The following is a 23,627-nucleotide window of genomic DNA, read 5'->3' as shown; positions in this document are numbered from 1 at the left end:
AGGCCGATTGGCTGTGAGCGACGCGGGGGCGGAAGTGCGTGCACCGGCCTCATGGTCCCGCTCCCCCTTCCCGGCTGCCCCTGCGTTCTATAGAGGCGAAGGTGGCGGCTAGAGCGACTCTTCAGCCCCGGCCGAGGTCTGGGTGTAGAGGTACGCGCTGAGGTCTTTGTCAAGGAGCAATTAGGGTTTCTTTGTAATGTTAGAAAAGTTTCATTGAGTCCTGAAGCGCTTTTACCTATGTTGTGTTATTTAATTTTTGCAATACCTTACGAAATAGATTATATTCCCATTTTTCAAGTGAGGAAACAGGATTAAGAAATTTGCCCAGAGACATACATCTAGTTTGCGGTAGTAGCTGAATTTGAACTCAGGCCGACTAATGACGGACTACTGTGTTGTGCTTCCTAAAATACTACTTAAATTCTATAAGATTAATTTTATTTTACAAAGGGAAAATAAAACACATCGAAATATAATTCATTCGACAGAAATTGAATATGGAGTACGTGTGTGTCAGGTACTGATGAAAATGATATTCTGGTAAGAAGAGACAAAACAAGTAGGAGAAGGAAATTTTTAAAATATATCGATAAGTAGTGCCATTTGGAAAATAGGGTAATGGTATAGAGAGTAACTGGGTCGCTAATTTAGCGAGGTAGTCAGAGAAAGCTTCTCTAAGAAGATTAAATTTGACTTCCAAATGGCAAGACTTTCTGTGAAGTTTTTTCTAGGCAGAATAAGTAATGCAAATACCTAAGTAAAACAAGAAAGGGTATTTTAAGATCAGAAAGAAGGTAGTATGTCTGGAGAGTTGTGCTTGAGGGGAAGAAACGAAGAGAAGGTCTAAGTGATAAACAGGGGCCAGATCAAGTCGGAATTTCTAATTAGGGGTAAAGAGCTTGGTTTTTTTTTTTCTAAGTGAGACCGGAAGCCAGTGGACGGTTTTAATAACGGAGTGACCTTCTACATTTTGGCTGTGGTATGGAGAATGAACTGTAGATGGAAGATAATAGCTAACATTTATTAAGCACTTACGTGGTAAGTATTGTTACTAAGAACTTAGTGTATCACCTCATTTAATCCTCATAACAGCCCTTTGATATAGGTACTATTGTTAGCCTCTGCTTGGAAAGTTGTGTGCCAAGGTCACACACCTAGTCAAAGGTGGACCTGGAATTCTGTACACCATAGTTTTAAAGCCTTACCAGCTACTCAGTACTTGCTACTCCTGGACAGGATTAGAATCAAGAAGGCAAGTTAGAACATTATTGCTTCATTTACCCTGAGCAAATCATTCTCTATTCTTTTTTTTTTTTTTAATATTTATTTATTTGGTTGTGCCAGGTCTTAGTTGCAGCAGGTGGGCTCCTTAGTTGTGGCATGCGAACTCTTAGTTGCAGCTTGCATGTGGGATCTAGTTCCCTGACCAGGGATCCAACCCGGGCCCCCTGCATTGGGAGTGCAGAGTCTTAACCACCATGCCACCAGGGAAGTCCCCATTCTTGATTCTTGAAGTTTCTTTCCAGTCTTCTTTATTTTAACAAAACTGGAATCAAACAGTACATATTATTTATAGTCTGCCTACTTCATGTAAGGATGTACTGTGAGTTTTTTCCCGTGTCTTAATTTTCTAGAATATAGTTTTAGTGACCTTAGAGAATTCAATCATAGGCATGTGCCTTAATATCAGTATATTTAACTAATTCCTTATTGATGAGTATAACAGGGTTTAGAGTTAGCAAAAAGAAATCTCTCAAGCTATTTTAAGAAGAAAAAAATCTAATACAGGGAATTGAGTAATTGATATAAAATCATAGGAAACAACTAGACAGAAGATCAACAATGAAACAGAAGACTTGAACAACATTATATACCTATTAGACCTAACATATGTCTAGAATACACTGTCCAACAACAGCATAATACACATTCTTCTCTGGTGTATATGGAGCATTCCAAGGACAGAACATTTGTTAGGCCATAAAATAATTTTCAATAAATTTAAAGGGATTAAAATCATAGAAAGTATGTTCTCCAAATATACTGGAATGAAATTAGAAATCCATAACAGAAGGAAATTTGGGATGCTCCCATCTGGTGGAAATTTTAAAAACATACTCTTAGTCAATGGATCAAAGAAGAAATCACAAGAGAACTGAGAAAATATGTTGAGATGAATGAAAATTAAAACTCAACATACCAAAACTTATTGGATACAGCAAAAGCAGTCCTTAGAGGGAAATGTATAGCTGTAAATGCGTGTATTAAAAAAAGAAGGATCTGAAATCAATAACCTAACCTTCCATCTTAAGAAACTAGAAAAAGAAGAGCAAACTAAACTTAAAGCAAGCAAAAAGAAGGAAATAAAAGGACTTCCCTGGTGGTCCAGTGGTTAAGACTCTGCGCTTCCACTGCAGGAGGCACGGGTTTGATCCCTGCTCAGGGAGCTAAGGTCCTATGTGCTGCGTGGTGTGGCCAAAAAATTAAAAAGAAGGAAATAAAGCTTGGAGAGGAAATAAATGAAATAGAGAATAGAAAAACAATAGAGAGGGAATTCCCTGGCGGTCCAGTGGTTACAGTGGTTAGGACTCTGTGCTTTCACTGCAGGGGCTCAGGGAACTAAGATCCTGCAAGCTGCATGGCAAAAAAATTAATTAATTAATTAATTAATTAATTTTTAAAAAAGAGAAAACAAAACCAAAAATTGATTCTTTGAAATTTTCAACAGAATTGACAAAGCTTTACCTAGACCAAGAAAAAAAAGATTCAAATTACTAAAATCGGGACTTCCCTGGTGGTCCAGTGGGTAAGACTGCACTCCCAATGCAGGGGGCCTGGGTTCGATCCCTGGTCGGGGAACTAGATCCCGCATGCATGCCAAAACTAAGACCCAGTGCAGCCAAAATAAATAAATTAATTAAAGTTTAAAAAATAATAATTATAAAAATTACTAAAATCAAGAAAGAAAGGGGGGACATTACTATTGATCTTACAGAAATAAGGATCATAGGGAGTATTATAAACAGTTATATACCAACAAATTAGATAACCTAAATGAAATGGACTAATTTCTATAAAGACACAGACTACTGAAAACGACTCAAGAAGAAATAGAAAATCTGATTAGACATAACAAGCAATTGAACTTATAATTTAAAAAAAAAATTCCACAAAAAGCCCAGGCAAAGATGGCTTCATTGATGAAGTCTACCAAACATTTAAAGAAGGATTAGCGCCAATCATTGACAAATTGTTCCCCAAAAATAGAAGAGAAAGGAACACTTCTCTACTCATTCTATGAAGCCAGAATTACCCTGATACCAAAACTAAACAAAAACATCACAAGAAAACTACAGACCAACATCCCATATGAACGTAGATGCAAAAAAACCTCAACAGAATAATAGCAAAATGAATCCACCAAAATATAAAAAGAATCATACACCATGAATGAGTGAGTGGGAATTCACAGGAATGCAAAGCAGGTTCAACATGTGAGAATTAACAATGCAATACACCATATTAATAAAGGGCGAATGCCACACAATCATCTCAATAGATGCAGAAAAACATTTGACAAATCTAACACCCCTACCAGAAAAAACAACAAACTAGGAATAGAACCACAGACATAGGTTCTTGTGTTGAATAATTAGACCTTTTAGTTTGGAGGTGTATTCTATAATTAGGCCCAGATCTTTGTATGAAGTTATTAGACGTTTTATTTTGTTTTGAATATATTTTTGCCGTTAACCTGCTTACTCTTTCTTGTTGCTTTTGCTATTGTTTGTATTACGAAGTCTTGTTTCATGTGTTTTGTTTATATTTTATTGTTTTATCTATTTTTAATGTATAAGGGAGTGTTCCATAGGAAACAGATGGAAGTATAAACCTGGTAAGTCTTCAGTACAAGCCAGCCCTAAGCCCTAACAATTGGAAGTCCCATTGGATTGGTGATCAATTGTTGAAAAAGTGATTGATCAAACTTTGCCTTAGGTATCCTGCAGAACCTTCATGAGAACACTGTCCTGTCAGTTTGTCAAAAAAAGATCACTTTGATTAGCCCATATTCTGGGATTAGTGATCTGTAGAGATTGTGACTGTTGATTGTACAGACTCTTCCTAGTCATCCTGCTTGGCTGGAGAATCTGTGACACTAACAAAATACACATTGTTGATCAACCACCATGGCCTCCCTTTCTTGCAAATTACCTATGTCAAAGTCTCCACCTCCTCCTAGAAGAACTTCTGCCCCTTATATAAAATTACTTACAATCCAAAGTCTTGCATTTTCATTGGTAAATTAGAAAAAAATCAACATAGAATAACAATTACGAGAACTTTTGACATAAAATCAATTTTTTAAACTGAGAAGACAGAACACCGGTGAACAGTCAGCTTTGTTAATTGGTATGCTGAGCCTTCAAAAGAAAATTCTAACTCCAAGACAGTCTCTCTGAAAGATTTTGCAACCTTCTGAAACCTACCCTCCTGGCATTTTTCTCTTTCTCTTCAGCTGTCCCTGACCTTCTAAGTGACATACCTTTTCTTCAGGGTTTTCTCAGGAAAATCAAAATCACACTGTAAACTTACTAGACCAGAAGTCAGATTTATAGAAGTTAAATGAAAACTCTAATCTAGAGCCAAAACCCAGGAGTTTAGGAAAATCTTTTTCCTAAACTTCAGGGAGACAGGCAAAAAAAATTGCTACAGAACTCAGGATTTTGTTAGATACTTAATGTCCTGGACTACAGATCTGTACCAAATAATTCAATTGTTTGTTCCTCAGAAAGGGTAAAATGTTTTATGTCAGCAGAGTAGAAAAGATTTAAATAACTCAGCTGTGTAATAAAAGTTTAAAAATAAAAGTAGAAAATATACCATTTAATTTCAGTATCTTTTAAGGGAAGATTGACCAAAGATTCAAAATTGTAAACTAAATAAAAATGAAAGGGAATTCCCTGGCAGTCCAGTGGTTAGGACTCCATGCTTCCACTGCAGGGGGCCTGGGTTCATCCCTGGTCGGGAAACTAAGATCCCACAAGCCGTGCGATTTGCGGCAAAAATGATGATGATGATGATGATGATGTTTGGAAGTTTCCTGAGGTCTATTTTTTTTTTAGTTCCCTAAGGATTGAACCCAGGCCCTCGGCAGTGAGAGCGCAGAGTTCTAACCACTGAACCGCCAGGGAATTCCTCTCCAAACATTATTTGAAAAGATTTTGAAACAATGAGAAAGTTGCAGAAAAGTTTTAACTGCAGTGCAAATAACTTTGTTTTCCTTGAAATGTTAAGGTTAAGTCGTTGACCTGCTGCCCCATCACCCCCAAACATGTTAGTGTGTATTCCCTGCAAACAAGGACATACTTCTATGTAACCACAGTAACAGCCATCAAAATCAGAAAATTAACAATGACACATTACTGTCATCTAACCCTTAGACTCCATTCAAGTTTTGTCAGTTGTTCCAATAAGGTATTTTATAGCAGAAGGAACCAGTTCTAAATCACAAGTTGCATTTAGTTGTCATTCTATTTTATCTCCTTCAGCCTGGAACAGTTCTTCAGTTTTTCACTTGACTTTCACGAATTTGCCAGTTATTTTGAAGATTCCAATTATTTTGTAGAATGCTCCTGGAATAGATTCAGGTTGTGAATCTTTGACAGGAATATCACAGAAGTAGTACTGCATTTTTCTCATTGACCCTATTATGTGAAATTTGGCCCAGTAATAAGTTTCATCACTAGATTAAGGTGGTATCAAGTTTTTCCACTGTGAAAACTGTACTTTGAAACTATGTGAATGTATTCATACTTAATCACACTTTCAATTTATTCTTGTGTTTATGTATATGTTCACATTGGCTCATGGTTTCTTATTTTACCTCATGGGTTATAATCCATTACTACAATCACTTTAGATGCTCAAAATTGTCCAGTGGGAGCCCCTCTAATCAATAATTCATCCTCATCCTCCTTTAAGCACTTTCTTCATTTCTGGCACAAGATATTCTGGGTTATCCTGTATTTTCTCTGCCCTAAACCTGGAGTTGGCCATTTCACCAAGGAGCCCTGGTTCCTTTAGTGGATATTATGCACCGAATGTTTGTGTCCCCTTAAAATTCGTATATTGAAACCCTACTGCCACAACGTGATGGTATTTGGACATGGGGTCCTTCGGAGATAATTAGGATTAGATGAGGTCATGAGGGTGGGACCCTCAAGATAGGATTAGTGTCCTCATAAGAAGAGACACCAGAGAGCCTGCTCTCTCTCTGTCACTGAGGACACAGCCATTTACAAGCCAGTGAGAGCTCTCACCAGAAACAAAATTGGTCGGCACCTTGATCTTGGATTTCCTACCCTCCAGAACTGTGAAAATAAATATCTGTCATTGAAGTCATGCAGTCTATGATATTTTTGTTATGGCAGCTCAAGCAGACTAAGATTTTGATAGCAAGAAGGGGGATGCTGCTTTTAAAAAACACCTAAAAATGTGGCAGCTTGAACAGACTAAGACAGTAGAGAATTTAGAAGACAGGAGTAGTATGTGTGCGCATTGCTTTTGGGGTGTAACTACTCCAAGGCCTTCTCAGTGCAAAGAACTGGGGAATATGTGTACACAAATATAAATATATTTACATCTACATTTCTTCATCTATTTTTATATATCTTAAATCATGAATTCATACTCTTAAATCCAATTCCAGCCCAACCCCACAGGTTTCATTTTTTTTGTATTCATAACTCCTTTCTCTGACAGAAATATGGCTCCACTATGGTTAATATATTGACTTGTCTGATTAGGTCTCCTGCATGTAAGCAGTTTGTCATCTTTGCTGACACCTTTTCCCAATACACACCTCTCTATTCTTGAGAACTTATTCCTCATTCCAGGTTGCCCCAGTGCATATGAATAACTTCCTTACTCTGTCCCCAGTACCCCATACTAAGCTGCCCATTATTGTAGACACCCTCCTCACCCCACTTGGTCTATGACACCCCACTTTGGGCCACCATGTGTCCCTTCTCCCCACTGCAAAACCTGCCCTGAACCACTGTGTGGAAGAGAAGCTAGCATAGCTGGGCTGAGATTGCTATCTTTTGAAAGGCCTGATTGCAAGTTTGGTTGGCATCTGGGAACTTGGATTTGGGGGAGGGTTCCCACCATTCCCTGAGAGTGGTTCACTGTGCCTAACACAGTTAGGCCTAACATCTTCACCCATGTTGTCATAACTTGATGCTGGAGGAATTAAGTGCATCCTATGTAATTCAGCTGGGAGAGGACTCTTGGAAGCTGGTGCTTGGTTTCCTCTGGACTTTGCCCCATACTCTTGTTCCCTTTGCTGGGTGAGAGATTATAATATGCATCCTCATTAGTCTACCTTACTTTAATACTATACAACTTTATGTACAATATAATAACCTTATTTCAACATAATTCCATTTACTGCCCTCTCCCACCCTTTGTGCTATCTTTGTCATCTACTTTACTTCTACATACATTATAAATACCACACTGTAAATTTTTTTAAAACAACAAATAGATATTCAGAGAAATTAAGAAAAAATTATCTTTTGTATTTACTGACATATATATCATTTGCAAAGTTCTTAATTCCTTCCTGGAGATACAGATTCCTATGGAGGATTACTGTCAGCCTAAAGAATTTCTTAAAGCATTTCCTATAATGTCAGTCTGCTAACAACAAATTCTCTTAGGTTTTGTACACCTGGAATAGCTTTTATTTTGTCGTACTATTTTGAACATTCTAAGTAGACATAGAATTTTAGGTTAACTTTTGTTAATTTTTGCACTTTATTATTTTTTTGACGTACAGTTGATTTCCAATGTTGTATTAGTTTCAGGTATACAGCAAAGTGATTCTCATATAGGTATACAGCAAAGTGATTCTCATATATATATATATATATATATATATATAAAATTTTCCAGATTCTTTTCCATTTTATTACAAGATATTGAATATAGTTCCCTGTGCTACACAGTAGGGCCTTATCTGTTTTTTATATAGTAGTGTATGATTTTTGCACTTTAAGAATGTCATTCCATCATTTCCTGGATTCCATTGTTTCTGATGAAGTTAGCCACCACTTTTACTGTTTATTCAAGTGTAATGTCATTTCCCCTCTCTGGCTGCTTTTGAGATTTTTTTGATTTGGTTTGGTTTTGTGCATGTGTGTGTGTTTTGCAATACTATGCACCCAGATGTGATCTTTGTTGCATTTATTCTGCTTGGAATTCACTGAACTTCTTGGACCTGTAAGTTGATGTTTTCCAACAATTTTGAGAAAATTTCAGGCATTACTGCTTCAAATATTTCTCTTGCCCCATTCTCTTCCTCTCCTCTCCTCTGGACCTCAAAAGTACCTGTACATTAGACTGATAACTGTCCCACAGGTCTCAAATCTCTGCTGTTTCTTTTTTTCTCTGTGCTTCAGTTTGATAATTGTACTGGCTGTCTTCCACTTTTCTTCCTCTGCTTGCCCAGTTTACTGTTAAGCCCATCCAGTGAATATTTAAATTTAGACACTATATTTTTCATTTCCGATTCTAATTTTTAATCACCAGACTTTCCATTTGGTTTTCAGTTTCTATTTCTTTGCCAAGAATCCCAATCTATCGATCCACCATTTTTCCCCTGTAAATTTTTAAATGTATTTTAAAGCTGTTAAAAAATAATTTTGTTAACTCCAACATAGGGTCATCTGTGTATCTGCTTCTATATATTTTCTGTTGATTACGGATCATATAATTTTTCTTTGTATGCTTAAGGTTTATTTTGTACTGGACTTTGTGAATGACATGTTGTAAAGACTCTGGATTTTGTTTTCTTCTAAACAATGTTTTATTTTAGCTAGCTGTTAACTTACTAATGTATAACCTTGATGCTGTGAAAGCCTGATATTAAGCTTTGTTTCAGTGAGTTTCTTCCCATTTTGCCCAGAGTCCTAAAGTACAGCCCTTAGTTCTGGGATGTTGTCCTTCCTCCTAAGCCACGGCCTGTCTTGGGTTTCAATGGAAAACCACAAGTGTTTACTAAACCCCTCTTACTCGCCCTGTATTCGCCCAGCCATTGTTACCGCTACTCAGTTCCTTGGACTTCAACTATTGCTTTCTGCTGGGTTCCTTTGAATATCACACTGCACAGGTACAATCTGGAATCCATCAAGCATTTGAAAAGAATCTGCAAGCAGATTTGGGGGATTAGATCTCTGAAGCTCTCTCCTTTTCAAAATTTCCCTCCTAATTTCAAGCTGTTCTAGAAGCCCCAAATGACTCCTCAGGCCAGCAAGACTGTCACATTCTGCTTGAATTCTATTTCCAAGCACACTGCACAAGCTGGAAATTGCCCTCATGGTAAAAGCTAGTTAATGTGGATCTCTTCTAGTATATGATTTTGTGCTCTTTTTGCCTGTTTTTGATTGCTTTCTAGAGTCTTCTAATCACAGCTTTTTATACTTTGTTCAGACTTTATATTTTTATTGGCAAGAGAATCAGTCCAATAAAAGCTATTCCTTCAATACCAGACTGCAACCTCTGAAATCTCAAAAAGTTTCAAATAAAAAAATTAAAAGCAAAATAAAGTTTATAATTTATTTCCAATCCATTAGGATAAAAACCCACTTATGCAGCTGAACCTTTTAATTCATTTCTTCTGAAGAAAAGTACAAAAGACCACAGTAAAACTGAGACAGGCATTTAAAGGAAAACCCTCTGACTCAGAGTCCAAAAACAAACTGTAAATGGTTCATTCTACCAAAAGAATTAGTTTTTGTACAAAATATAATGAATTTTACACTATAAACAAAGACTGCTGTATATTTACTTAAATTAGAATTCTAGTATCTGATTTTCCTCCAATTCTTCCCAAGCACAAAGTGTATTTGCAAGTCAGAAATCTAATAATCTCAATTGGCAGACTGTCTTAGAATAAGCTTTTACCCTTAAGATATCTGGAAAGATAGTATTGATTCTTTCCCTTGGCTCAAAGTTCAGTACATCAGTAAGTTTTAATTTACTTTACGAAACTCTGCCATATTAACATGAACAGCACACTAACGTTTAATGTTTAAACATTACCTTTTACGAAATAACATGGCACAGAGCTCAGTGCAAAATCTACAAGGTCACAATCTAAGCCTAATACTAATTCGGGAAACCTCAGCAACTTCTATCTTTATTGAAAAAGACCAAACCAATCCCTTACACATCCTACTATATAATTATTCTATGTTTATGGCCCTTCCATGAGAGAAACACAGCTTAAAATAAAACTTGGTCACAGTTAAGTCAAAGAAAATAGTTCTGTAGCACTAAGCTCAATTTTAGACCTCATCAGGAAATTAAAGTAACTTCCATACACGGATGGATATTCATACAGTAATATAATTCTGACTCAGTGTTTATGACAATATTAATTTGACTTTTATATAACATTTGAAGTCTTTGTTATCTGAAACCTTTCCCAATAAAAAGTGAGCTACATTCAATTATTGCAGATAATTTTATGATAATTTTAAAGGAGTTTATATTTTAAAAGTTGAGTTTAAAGCACACAGACTTTTAATACGATTGACCAGTTATCCAAGTATCAATAATGTTAATCTTTTTCTAAATGCAAAGAAAAAATGAAATTTTATGAGCTTTATTGAAAATGTTTTAATTTGGGATGTTCCTAATTCTTGTCATCGTGTATACTTCATCATCTGTCATTATCAATATTTTATAATGGATGGTTTAGTGTTTGAGACCTTAGAAAGATACTACTCATGACCTAAAAATATGTATGGTTCTGGCTTAAAAAATTTTTTTTCTATTTATCTCAACCCTCATTTTTATTATCCAGGGAGTTCTATGATTAGAAGAAACATGATATAAGTTATGGTTACAAACAGCACATGATCTTAAGAAATCATACATCTTCTATATTTAGATAAATCTTTAAGATGAGAAAGAGTAAAGTTAAGAAGAATGTATGTCTTCATTATAAAATTCTTATCTAGTGGGGGCAAGTTTTTAACTTAAATATATTCTCTCTAAACCAAAGATATTTTTCCTAAATGAAAAATATTTGTTACTACTATAAAATTATTATTTCCACCCATGACATTTTACATAAAAGCACCAAAGAAAATTTCTATAAACAAACTTTTAACCAGTAAACTAAGGGCAAATATCTATTTGCCTTTATTACAATATTTAAAAGGCCATGATATGAGTCTCTACTTCCTACAATGACATTTTTATAATAAAAACCCAGGCATACTTATACAAACAAGAAACAGAATTACTGTACATTTTTGGGGAACAAAAGGCAGATTAACAGACTAAAACTTTTTAGTTAACAAAGTGAGCACAAGAAACCTATAAAATGTATGCAATGTATAAAAATTCAGTAATTTTTTTTAAAGTTTCATTGGAGGGATTAATAATTATTAAGAATAAAACATGGTAAATCCACTGGCTTGTAATTATCCTATAAACAGTAAGAAAGTAATAAGCAATAAATTAGAAATGTCTTAGCTCCTAGTACTTCCCTTCTCTTGCACAGAAACCACTTTTACAGCAGTTAAAATTGGCTTTCTTAAATATTAGAATTCTAACAGAAAATAAATTCCATTAGGAATAAGTTAACAGTCTACAATAGATTTCTGACAAATATATTAGAAAAAAAATACCGCAGGTCACAGGAGGATTGATCTACATGTTGTATGACAGAGTGTCTGAAAACTTCAAAATTTCTCCTTCTCCATTTCACTAGATTTGTTTTGTTGCTATCATATTGCTTTCTAAATTGTTTGGTAGAAAGGTAATAGAAAAATAAAAAGTGAAAAGGACGCATTGTTTAATGTCTGTAGATTTATGAAGAAGAAAAAAACCTTCAAAATACTTTTTTCCTACTACTGTTACATAGGAAAAAGTTTCATTTGGCACACAATTTGTAAAAAGAAAAAAAAAAGAAACAGTGTTTGGCATTCCAATCACCCATAGTGTAGTAAAGACAACAGTAGGAAAGGAAATAGGAAAAATTACTATTTTAAGAAAAGATGTCAGAAGACAAACAACCAAAGGCTCTACAACCAAAGGCTCTTGTGTCTTCTACCATTCACTGTCTCTGGAATACTTTCATCTGCAACATAATATACAAATTATTATTTACATTATGATTATATTGGTAAAGAAGACCAGAATCAGTTTTTGTTCTGCTCTAACTTACAGTGCCCATCGGGATATCTGTGACCATCAAGGCAAGAAGGCCTTAAACAAAATATTCCATTTGCATTGTATACTTTATTTAAATTTATTTTATGGTTCATCTTCTGGGGTGCACAAATAATTGTAAGACTCTGAAAAGTCCTGTAAACTTAGGCTGAGTTTCTGTAGCAGATAACTATTCATAGAAGATGGTATGTTTCTCTCTTGGAAAGTAAAACGTTCTGCAGGCTTAAACAGTAGTATCTCCAAAATCCTTGTTCCAACGTATGTATGCTTCTAAGGTTTGAGGACTCACGCTGCGTTTTATCTTTTTTAAGGATTCGGTGAAGTCAGATAATCGAATATTTCTCATCTAGATTAAAAAAACACACATGACGACAGGTGAACACATATGCAATAGTTAACCCAATGACGGATAAAAGTAATGATGCTGTTGTTTATTAATGTTAAAATATATAGAGATGTATTCTTAGAAAATCATGCCAATCATCTTATTTTATACATTATTCTGTATTAGGCAAGTTTGCTATATAAGAAATCCTACCAAAATGCTATACCAATATACTTTCATTTCACGTTTTAGCTCCTAGGTATTAACATTTTAAATCACAATATTTTCCCATTATAAAAACAAAACATACTCATTACAGAAAATTTGACAAAATATAGACAATCAGAAAAAAGAATCACTCACAATTCCACCGTTCAGATATACAACCACTATTCGGCTTATCTCCTTCCAGTTTTTTTTCTGCGTATAGTTTCACGGAATTTTGCACTCTCAAGTCTCACTCACCACAAACACACTCTAGCTAAATTCATGCCAGGTTTATCAGAAAGGAAAGAGGAGTTTACAAGATGTACACAGGACTTTGAAGGAAATATTGCTCTTTAACTACAACATGGAGGAGGCTTATGTCTGAAATTTTCTAATATTAGTATTGCTTATAATACATTTTTATGTCAATTTGGTCTTATTTTCTGAGATTTTTAATTGGCTTCAAGAAAGTAAAATAAAACAGTACTGAGTTAATAAAACCTAATTTTTACCTAAGGATTTTCAAAAGGCAAAATGGAGTTTGGCACAAGATGACCGGTATTAAAAATTATCACTTATGTATTATCATATGTATATTTTGCTCCCAAATAAGAAGTTAAAGAAGAACTGGAGACAAACTTCAACAACTGATATTTATCTATATTATTCTTTTTATTACTCTTATAAAACCCAATCTAACTACTTCACATCCTCTCTAATATCAACATAGCACAAATTAAGAAAATCAACTACACTTGTAACTTGTAGCCTAATCTGAAAAATTTGTCAAAATGAAAAAGGATATATTGTTACCACAATCACTGCATGACCCCTATTTGCTCCTTACTTAACTGTAAAACACACACTGGCTCTTCCTAAAGCCCCAAATTTAGAAGAATGATGAATGTAATGTGAGTATTATCTATGATACTCCTGAATATCTGTTATAAAGATTAAGGTTTCAAAAGCTTTTGATGAAAATTCTAATTTATGTTCATAGTTAAGGGTGTGTGTGTGTGTGTGTATTTCACTGTGAAAAACAGTATGGAGGTTTCTCAAAAAACTAAAAATAGAACTACCATATGACCCAGCAATTCCACACCTGGGTATATATCTGAAAAAAACAAAAACACTAATTTGATAAGATACATGCACCCCAATGTTCACAGCAGCATTATTTACAATTGCCAAGATATGGAAGCAACCTAGGTGTCCATCAACAGATGAATGGATAAAGATGTCGTGTGTGTGTGTGTATGTATATATATATATAAAATAGATATATATATATTATATATATATATATGCACACACATATATACACACAATGGAATACTACTCAGCCATAAAAAAGAACAATATTTTGCCATTTGCAGCAACATGTATGGACTTGGAGGATATTATGCTAAGAGAACTAAGTGAGACAGAGAAAGACAAATACTGTATGATATCACTTATATGTGGAATTCAAAAAATACAACAAACTAGTGAATATAACAAAAAAGAAGCAGACTCAGATATAGAGAACAAACTAGTGGTTACCAGCAGGGAGAGGGCGAGAGGGGCAATGTAGGCGTAGGGGAGTGGGAGGTACAAACTATCGGGTGTAAGATAGGCTCAAGGATGTATTGTACAACACAGGGAATATAGCCAATATTTTGTAATAACTGTAAATGGAAAGTAACCTTTAAAAGTTACATAGAAAATATGATATTTTAAAGTTAGTAAGAGACTAATGTATATAACAGGAAAAATCAACCAGTAGCTAGTTCAGTAAAGAGGGAAAAATAAATAGCAAAGAAGTCTTATCAAAACAAAATAATAAAAGAACTAATAAAGTTGAACTGGATACAAACTGGGCTTTATAAACAAAGTACATTATACTCTGAATTTATAACCAATGATTTTCAGCACTACCTTTTAAAAACACAGAATTCCAACACAATTATTTGAGTTTCTATTCTTATAAACTATAAAAGGCAAATTAGGTATATCTCATCTAAATTTCTGCATATATACCAGCACCTGATAACACAGTTATTAAAATTGTACCAAAGAATGGCTGAAAAAATTTCTAGTACACAATTTTAAAACCAAACTACTTGTGTTTTTCTGTCATCTCATAAATAAGAAAATAGAATGGATTTCCTTGATCTCTATAATAAATTGCCATTATTTAGTATTTATGTATTTTAAAATTATTTAATGGATACCTATACAGTATTCACTATTGCCAGACTTTTTAAAGTGCTTTATAAATATTAACTCATAAGCCAGGACTAATGACTAAAAGCTATTATCAAATTATTAATACTAAAATCATTAGGTTCAAAATAAACTTAAACTGAATGAAAGTATACAGTAGAACCAAAAACTGTAACACTGTAACCTGACTACACATAATTAGTGGAATGGTCACAAAAGGTACCAGTAATGTTATTTTTTGTAATTCATTCAGTAGTTTTAATTTTAGTATATGGTCTGTCCAAGGGACAAAGACAGAGGCCTAAAATGTCACACAATGGGCCTTTCCTCAACTTTAATCTAGGGGGCCAGGGTACATATATGAAATATCAAGTTTACCTGTCCTGAGTCCAAGCCAGGGAGAGTGGTGTGTGGAAAATAAATAATTCATGCACAATGCTTACTTTCTGGGTAGAAAAGTACTATTAGGCTTATGCTATGAGTATAAGAACATTTAAAAAAATAATATATTGATGGGATACTGTAAATAAATTATACCTAAACTATTAAAAAAAAAACCTCAAGACAGTACTAATATATTTTTAAAAATTAGAAAAATGTGGAATCAAAATTATGAATCAGATAAAAGGGACCTGAAACTTATACTTTAAACATGATTTTTTAAGGTAATAGTAGCTAAACACCAAAGTATGTGACATGTGGAATTCTCTATTCCTAAGCTTCATTCACGTCAAACACACTCCAGGTAAACTAGACTGCTGAAATGGAAAAAGGTGGTTGCAAGAAGTTTGAAGGCTTTCTTAGTAATGTAGTTGGTTAAGCACCATGCACAAGATGCCTGAAGACAACCTCAAATTTACTTGGAAGCTTGAAGAAAAAAGACTGCCAAAATGTACTCATACTCAAGTACATTTATTCTCTATGTTAAGAGTTCACTGTTAATACTTGGACAGGACTCTCTGCAATGTAATGTGCAGATCCCCTAGCCAGCCACCAGCCTCCAGCCCATGCTTCTGAGGTTTTTTATTGGTGTTTTTTGTTTGTTTTGTTTTCAGTTCACATTTGGACTCCACTGGAGTTCTATTCTCTCTTCTGTTCCAAGAATGAAGTCTCTTTGGTTAGTAATGTTTCAGGTGCTATCTGAGCTCTGAGAGATAAGTTATATAATTCAAATCTGATTTAAACTGGCTGGTTACATAGTTATGATCATTTTGCATATCCAATTCTATATTTTGCTGGCAATTTTTTTCAAAAGAAATGCTTCAGCATCTCATAAGGGGACCTCCCATATTTTTTAAATGTAATGAATTACATTACAATGGAAACTGTATTGCTTTTATGAGAACGAAGACATAAACATTACTGAAAAACTAACAAAACAGAACATCAAGGGGTTAACCTGTTACAAGCTATATTCATAATGTATAAAATCCTCAAGTTGCCTATAATTTTGTTCTGTTTAGTATTTAATATGATTTGACAGAAAATGACTTAATGATTATGTATATTTATTGTGTATTACCAAAGGACACCATAAGAGACTAGTTGGACAGTCCCCCCTCCATATTTTGAAATGAAGCAAAATTAATTTTTTCTAGTTTCTAATCAGATAAACTAGAAAAATCCAGACAAAAGATATGTTTTACAATCTAGAGGACCAGAACAAAAAAAAGATAATTGTAAAATAGTATATACCTCACTGGCAGACATATTCTTCACTTGTTCTGGTTTCAGTTCTGTAAAATATAAAAGTCACTTACAAAAAAAAGATTTCCAAGTTTAAACTAATGAAGTACAATAATCTAAAAGTATATGTTCAATATAAATCATTATATTAAAAGAGACACACATTAAGAGCCCATACAATTTATAAATGCTTAGAATAATATTCCTTCTTAGGAAGGCATTCAATTTCTTTATATATTGCTCAAGAACAACAGATTCTACAAATTTCATAGTAAACTTAAAATAATGCAACTTGTTCTTTACAAAAGGCATTCATTGTTTTAAGCCAACAACTTTGTTTCAGAATAACAGCTAAAATATTCTAAAAAATACACATGATTTATACATTAGCTACTGATTCTGAGTCCAATATCTGAACAAGATTTCATGCCTCCTGCAGAAAGAAAGCTTGACTAAAATGCTTTACCCAGAGTTTCAAACTATATTCTCAAGGTTACATTTATTATTCTCTAAAGCAGCAGCTCTTAATCAGTACGCTGTTTCATTGTTAGAGATACGTTCTGGAAGTTGCATGTTCCATGTTCAATTTTACCACCATAGCCAGTAATCTGAGTGCACACCTGAGAGCATCACCCATCCACTGCCCATGCTGCCTGTGGAAGAGTAGCTGAGAACATCTACTCTAAAGTGATTATCGCAGTGAGTTTAATCTAACATAACCTAAAAATGGTAGATGTGGTATTTCAGAGTCAACAAATTACCTTGAATCAAAACAGAGCAATGAATGATATACTTTGCTGCAATTTTTCAAAAGATAACATATAATGATGAAAAGTAAATGATAAATGATAAAATGTAAATGATAAAAGTAAAAACTTCTATTTATATGTTTCCTTACACACATTAATTTCAAGTAATACTAGAATACTGAAATGAAAAGAACCAAAAAATAGATAAGAAAATCTTCCCTTTATTATTCTTTTCCACTTGCTTTAAAAAGTTCTCATTTTCTTGAGTTTTCTGCTGCTAACCTACTATCAAGAAGCGAAACCTGCTGTCTAGAACAGGGCTCATGGTCCACTGATCCACGGACTCTTTGTATGGTCTGTGAGCTAAGAATGGTTTCACAGCTTTTTGTTGTTGTTGAAAAAAAAAAAGAGGAGGATGAGCAGGAGGAGTCAGAAGAAGAGTGAGAAGAATATGCAACAGAGAGCATATGCAGCCCGTGAGTGTAAAACTATTTTCAGAAAGGTCTGTTGACCCTAAGTCTAGAAACTTTGTATCAAGTTTTAATCAAGTTTTCCACTGATACAGTTTTACTGCTTTCTTACTAATAAAAAATACTCTCAATAGGGACTTCTTAAACTTCTGAAGTGGTCTAATAAACAGTTGTAAATGTTTCAAGCTTTTGTATTCCTACCTCGGATAGGACCCAGTGCTGCATCTTTTGCCAAAGCTGTTAGATCACTTCCTGAGTATCCATCGGTCATTCTGAGAATGGGAAAGAAGAGCAACTTATTTTCACCTTTGCAGATTTAAATCTCCACATAATAAGAGGGTAAAACCTAGCTTGCCTTTGTTATCAAGCAGACAGCTATGTGACTTGATTTTAAGGGCAGAGGAAGGCCTACTTGCTAAAAACAAACAGCCGACTGGTTCCTTATAATGCCTCAAATTTTCATTATTAGAACCATTCCTTTAGATTAAAGTATAGTATATCTCCAGGAGGCTCCATTAAATTGTAAATATGTGCCCTGGAAAGGTAACATCTATAAGCCATTGCTGGCCAACTGACACATAACCACAATTACTTCTCTATAAGTTAATGAGTCTTTATCTTGACAAAGAGAACTGCCTTGATGAAATGAGGGCCAATCAAGGAAGATTTCTTTAAATGTAGGACAGACAGGATGAAGGAAGGGTCTGGGATAGAAGACATTGGCAAAAGGAGGCACACCTGAATGGGATGCCACAGTGGAGATCCTGGGCAGCCAAGACACTATCAAAGGGAACTAAGAACTAGGGAGGCAAAGAGGAAGAGGAAAATAAAACAGGAAAAAAAGCATTTACTTATCACGTACTATGTTAAATACCTGCGCAAACATTATTAGCAGACTATTTGATTGGAATTCAAAGAAGGATCTCAGTATTTCCAAGTACTGAATTTGTTATTTTTTCATAGGTATCTGGGAACTCAGAGTTTTTAACAACATAACTAGCTATTCACATTCTTGTTGAACATTTTAAATTACTTTATGAGATTTTTTTCAGTGACTAAAATTCATGAGTGTATCTCCTATATTCAGTTTCTACTTAATACACCACTCATAAAAAAAAAGCTGAAGAAGTCAAAGTTTAAAAAAATTATGTGTAAGCAAAAGAACAAGTTTAAGTGAAAATATGTGTTGGTGTAGGCAGATATGAGATGTTTTACATTTTAAAAATTACTTCAGGGCTTCCCTGGTGGTGCAGTGGTTAAGAACCTGCCTGCCAATGCAGGCAACACAGGTTCGAGCCCTGGTCCAGGAAGATCCCACATGCCACGGAGCAACTAAGCCTGTGAGCCTCAACTACTGAGCCTGCGTTCTAGAGCACATGAGCCACAACTACTGAAGCCCGCGCGCCTAGAGCCCGTGCTCCGCAACAAGAGAAGCCACCGCAATGAGAAGCCCACGCACCACAACGAAGAGTAGCCCCCGCTCACCAAAACTAGAGAAAGCCCACGTGCAGCAACGAAGACCCAACACAGCCAAAAATAAATGTATTAAAAATTAATACCACTTGTAAGTTTTAATAAATTTATAAAAAGAATATATACTACCATCATTAGCTGTTTAGGTCATGTCTTCTAGAGGATCTAGAAACTAAAATTTAGACACCATATATATAAGAAAATGAGATAAGAGAAGGTAAAGGAAGTAGAGAATGAAACAATAAGAAGTTTTCTGATAGATAAATTACTCATTTCATACATGAGCTTACTTTAAAGAAAACAGAAAAAGAATTCTTAAAAAAAAAAAGCTGCAAGATAGACCAAATCAAATTACTCACCTAGCAAGTTGTGCTAGTTCTTTTTGGGTCAATGGGCTTCCTTGTTTACATAATAGATTTTTTAATAAAAGTAGTCGTGTCTGAAAAGAAATATTAAAGAATTATCAGTCCTAAGAATTGGCTTAATAAAATATCCAGGAGTCAGGTTCAAATCCCAACTCTCATTTAGGAGCTGAATGATCTTATACAATGATCTTATACCACTCTACCTCTTAGAGCCTCACACATATATCTGTTAAAATAACAATTTTTTGAGAGTTCCTGAAAGAGTTAAAAACAATCCAAATAAAACACTAAGAAAGTAGCTGCTGTTAATACCAAGGATGCTAAGGGTCTGAGCTAGACAACCACAATTAAAAAAAAAAGTTTTATAGAGATATGAATTCATGTAACATGGAATCTCACCCTTTTGAAGTGTATAATTCAATGACTTTTAATAAGTTTAGAATTGTGCAACCATCACCATAATCAAATTTTAGAACATTTCTATCACCTGAAAAAGTTCACTCATGCCTGTTTGCAGTTAATCCCGACTTCCACCCACAGCCTTACCTAATCACTATCTACTTTGTTTCTAGAAATGAGCCTTTTCTAGACATTTCATAAAAATGGAATCATATGATAGGTAATCTTTTGCATCTGGCATCTTTACTTAGTATAATGTTTTTGAGGTTCATCCATATTATGGTATGTTTAAGTAGCTCATTCCTTTTATTGCTAAACAGTATTCCATTAAATGGATATACCACATTTGTATATCCTTTCACCAACTGATGACTTTTTTTTTTTTAAAGGATTTTTTAAAAATTATTTATTTATTTATTTTTGGCTGTGTTGGGTCTTCGTTGCTGCGCGTGGGCCTTCTCTAGTTGCGGTGAGCAGGGGCTATTCTTTGTTGCGGTGCGTGGGCTTCTCATCGCGGTGGCTTCTCTTGTTGCGGAGCATGGGGTCTACTTAGTTGCTCTGCAGCATGTGGGATCTTCCCAGACCAGGGCTCGAACCTGTGTCCCCTTCACTGGCAGGTGGATTCAGGCCACCAGGGAAGCCTGAAGACTATTTTAGATTCTCTGTAGTTCTTGGCTATTATTTATAATGCTGTTATAAAAATTCTTGTACATGTCTGTGTAGACATATGTTTTCATTTCTCTTGGGTAGATTCTTAGGAATGAAATTTTGGGGTCTTACAGTAAGTTTTCTGTTTATCTTTTTAAGAAACCGCCAAACTTTTCCAATGCAGCTGTACCATGCACTGGAAGACTTAATACTGTCAAGATGGTAGTTCTTGTTTCTGCCTTAAAAAAAATTCAAACACAGATACATACCTCCTCATTTGGCAAAGACACATATACCCGTTTGGTGAAACGCCTAAAAAAAGGATTCAAGCAATCTCAGAAATACAGTTTTGAATTTACAGATAATTCAGTTCAAGTAGCACATAACAAGAACAAAGCTTTAAATATAATGCTCAAGGCATTTGAATACATTTTAGTAGTTATCAGTGTAAAAGTTACTCTTTTAAAACATTCTAGTTAAATATATAAAATAGATACCTAATAAGGACCTACTGCATAGCACAGGTAACACTACCCAATACTCTGTCATGACCTATATGGGAAAATAATCTAAAAAAGAGTGGATATATGTATATGTATAACTGATTTACTTTGCTGTACACCTGAAACTAACACAAAATTGTAAATCAAATATACTCCAATAAAAAGTTTAAAAAAAGATTCTAGTTAATGTTTAAAAATCCTTAATTCAATATTGTCAGAATTAAATTAACCATTTATGTATTTGTATTTTTTTAACAGCAGTAACACTTTAAAACAAAATATCTGATATAATAAGTTGAAGAAACAGATCTCTGCTGTCTTCTTGAAACTGAAAACAACTAAAACCAACAAGGACAACAGAAACAGAAATGTAAACTCCATCATCAACAAACTACATAACATTTACAGAACTAAAATGTATGAAGAAGGGCTGCCTAGGGCAGTGAAAATTACACTGACAAAGGTGAATACAGACAGCACCTGCCACTGCAAATTTTAAACATGGCTGTCAGAGCAGAGTTTTCCAGAGGAAACAGAGAGAGCACACTCTGAGGGATAATAAAACTAACCTCCCCATATTTAAACAAACATGTGAGGACTGGCTCTGCAGATCATGTGACCCTAGTCAGTAGCAAGGGAATGGCAAGGAAGATGAGGCTGAACAAAGAAACTCAAAGATACATCATCTTTGTAAGAAGACATCAATCAGTCTGGCAAGATGACAAGCTGTTTTGCAATGACCAATCTTTTTCAGTTGAAGAAGACTAAATCAACCCAATCGCTTATTTATATACACGTATACTTCTTTATCAGGTAGGGCTTTGTTGTGAGTCAGGGAGACTGCCCACCAGTCCAGGGTATTCATAGGACAACTCAAGATACATGCTTGCTATCTTTCTTTTCTAGCTCTTCTACAATATCCTTCCAAATTAGGTTTTCCAAGAAAACTCCCCTTATTCAAATAAAATTAACAAGCAAAACAGACAAAAGCATAGGACTGATTTTAAAAAACAGTGCCAAAAAAAGAGGGGAAAGAATACAGTAAACATAAAATAGATAAAATGAAGAACATGCACAAGAGGATTTTGCCATAAAGCAAATTCAAATTGTGACCAAATATCTTTCCAAGAAATAAAATAATTTGATTAAAAATAAAGGCTCCTATGAAATAAGAGCTCAGTGAGATATAAAGCCTCAAGGAAATGACATACAAAGGCTCAAAGAAGTAGACAACAGAAGATGAAAAATGGGATTGCAGAGATCAGGAAAGCAATAAAAAAGAAAACAAAAACCACCACAGAAACAAAGGCTACAAAAATAGTAGTAGTAGTATTAGAAAGGAGATTAGACACTAACCCTACTGGATTAACCCATAAATGTGAATAAAAGCTGGCTGGCTTCAGACTTTCACACTGCAACATCCAATCCTAGAAACAATGGGGCAATGTTATAAATTCCTCAGGAAAAGAACGGGAGATCCAAGAATTTTATGCTGAGTCAAACTGTCCTCCCAGTAGAAAGGGAATAAATTTGATCAAACACACGAGAAGAGAGCATATGGCTCCCATGAGCTGTGCTTTATCAGCTTCTCATGAAGCCCAGTAAAAGAGGGTAAAAATCAGTTCTGGAGTTTTAAGATACTTTAATCCAACCCAGAAGAAATAAGTAATTTCCCTAAAACCATAATGTTAAAAATAGTTTTCCTGATGTCATGCTGGCCCTGTCCTCAAAATCTTCAGTTGGTAACAAGAGACCAGAAGATGGATATAGAGAGGAAAATAATGAATTTATTCTTAAAATTGAGAGAGAAGGAAACAAGAAATATGTCAGATGAACACATAAGTAAATACATCTGTAATAAACGTGTGCATTTCTACATAAATCGCCCTACCTGAGAACAGCCTCATCAAGCTCTTGTGGCCTGTTAGTTGCACCCATTACAAGCACTCTGTCATCTCCAGCAGATTGTACCTATAAGCCAAATTTTTTTTCAATACTTTTAGATAAATAACAAAGAAAAACATAATAAAGATATCTATTTCTAATTTGGGCCATTCAATAGGAAAACACATACTACCACATAAATGCTACCACATTAAAAATACCATAATACTTACACCATCAAATTCTATTAGAAATTCAGTTTTTAGACGTCTACTAGCATCATGTTCTCCTTCTCTTCTTTCACACAAAAGGCTATCAACTTCATCTAGAGGAAATAAAAGGATCTCTAGTTTACTACTTAGGTTATTAATATAATGGGTCCTACTCAATTTATTAGACAGTCTTTAACTTTGCGCCTCTTTAAAACTTTACTTCTGCAGCTATACTTCAATAAAAAATAAATTAAA

The 23,627-nt window shown here is 34.5% G+C and overlaps 1 protein-coding gene and 1 long non-coding RNA gene across 3 annotated transcripts in view; one reads left to right on the top strand and one right to left on the bottom strand.

Annotated features, from left to right (window-relative positions):
* The first annotated feature begins 79 nt into the window (after positions 1-79).
* LOC137777739 (uncharacterized) lies at positions 80-23,570 on the top strand. The gene is made up of 3 exons (XR_011076608.1): positions 80-150; positions 920-1,038; positions 21,535-23,570. It is a non-coding gene; the product is annotated as an uncharacterized lncRNA (long non-coding RNA).
* The window catches only part of SPAST (spastin), a 58,349-nt gene continuing 47,017 nt past the window's right edge, over positions 12,296-23,627 (bottom strand). For both annotated transcript variants that reach the window (XM_068564663.1, XM_068564664.1), the window contains exons 11-17: positions 23,394-23,485; positions 23,168-23,247; positions 21,043-21,085; positions 19,721-19,800; positions 18,090-18,160; positions 16,679-16,719; positions 12,296-12,592 (exon numbers count right to left, since the gene is read on the bottom strand). In XM_068564663.1, the coding sequence (XP_068420764.1) occupies positions 12,470-12,592; positions 16,679-16,719; positions 18,090-18,160; positions 19,721-19,800; positions 21,043-21,085; positions 23,168-23,247; positions 23,394-23,485 (530 nt within the window). In that variant the 3' untranslated portion in view covers positions 12,296-12,469. The remainder of the gene's footprint in view (positions 12,593-16,678; positions 16,720-18,089; positions 18,161-19,720; positions 19,801-21,042; positions 21,086-23,167; positions 23,248-23,393; positions 23,486-23,627) is intronic.

Source organism: Eschrichtius robustus, chromosome 15 (genome assembly GCF_028021215.1).
Source record: "Eschrichtius robustus isolate mEscRob2 chromosome 15, mEscRob2.pri, whole genome shotgun sequence".
Lineage (NCBI taxonomy): Eukaryota > Metazoa > Chordata > Mammalia > Artiodactyla > Eschrichtiidae > Eschrichtius > Eschrichtius robustus.
The sequence above is the reverse complement of the archived record's forward strand: the minus strand, read 5'-3'. Positions and strand labels throughout refer to the sequence as shown.